Below are 864 nucleotides of genomic sequence, written 5' to 3'. Positions count from 1 at the left end.
GCTGGGAGCGGGGGGAGCGCGGAGCTGTGCCGGCAGCACGCCTGCCTTGACCAGGACCCCGTTTGCTCTGTCTTTTCAGAAGTTCAGACAAAGAAAGTTCGCAAGGTTCCTCCAGGTTTGCCGTCCTCAGTAAGTACCAGCGCGACGCGGCCCGCTGCGGGGGGGGGGCTGGGGCGGGATGCGGCCGTCGTCACCCACCTGCCCCCAGGTGATGGATGCTGCTGGGATGCGGTGCAGGCCTGCACTGCCCATCTCCTGCCCTGGGGTGATGGATGCTGCTGGGATGCGGTGCAGGCCTGCACTGCCCATCTCCCACCCCCGGGTGATGGATGCTGCTGGGATGCAGTGCAGGCCAGCACTGCCCATCTCCCACCCTGGGGTGATGGATGGCACTGGGATGCGGTGCAGGCCCGCACTGCCCATCTCCTGCCCTCGGGTGACGGATGTGCTGGTGGCACGCTGCACAGTGGAGGTGTGTGGGTCCCATTCTGGCGCGAGCTCCCTGTGCCGAGGGCCTGGCTGTGTTCGAGGCTGGCGGGCGCATTCCACGTGGGCTGCGTCTCGCGGGAGATCCGCGAGGCCTCGGGATGGGGGGGGCACGCGGGGGCGTAACGAGGGAGCGGTGACGGAGCACGGAGCGGCTGCACTTGGAGGGCAGCGCCGGTGAGGTCGGCGCTGTGCAGCTCGGCCCTTCGTCCCCGGACCCAAATCCCCGCCCGAAATCTGCGCGGTGTCTTTTTCTGACGCTGAAAGAGCTGTCCCGAGGTACGGGGCGTCCTTGGAGAGCGTTCACACGGAGATCTGGTAAAATATACGTGAAGTGGTTGTTACAACAGAAACAGAGGGACAGTTCAGTAAGTGAAA

General features: G+C 65.5%; 1 protein-coding gene across 1 annotated transcript in view; it reads left to right on the top strand.

The window, feature by feature from the left end:
- TCF4 (transcription factor 4) overlaps positions 1 to 864 on the top strand; it is a gene marked incomplete in the record, with an annotated part of 169,706 nt that overhangs the window by 124,142 nt on the left and 44,700 nt on the right. Inside the window, 1 exon segment of the mRNA XM_021381652.1 lies at positions 80 to 129. Within this exon segment, the coding sequence (XP_021237327.1) occupies positions 80 to 129 (50 nt within the window).

Source organism: Numida meleagris, chromosome Z (genome assembly GCF_002078875.1).
Source record: "Numida meleagris isolate 19003 breed g44 Domestic line chromosome Z, NumMel1.0, whole genome shotgun sequence".
Taxonomy (NCBI): Eukaryota; Metazoa; Chordata; class Aves; order Galliformes; family Numididae; genus Numida; species Numida meleagris.
Note: the sequence above shows the minus strand (reverse complement) of the source record. Positions and strands in the feature narration are given on the sequence as shown.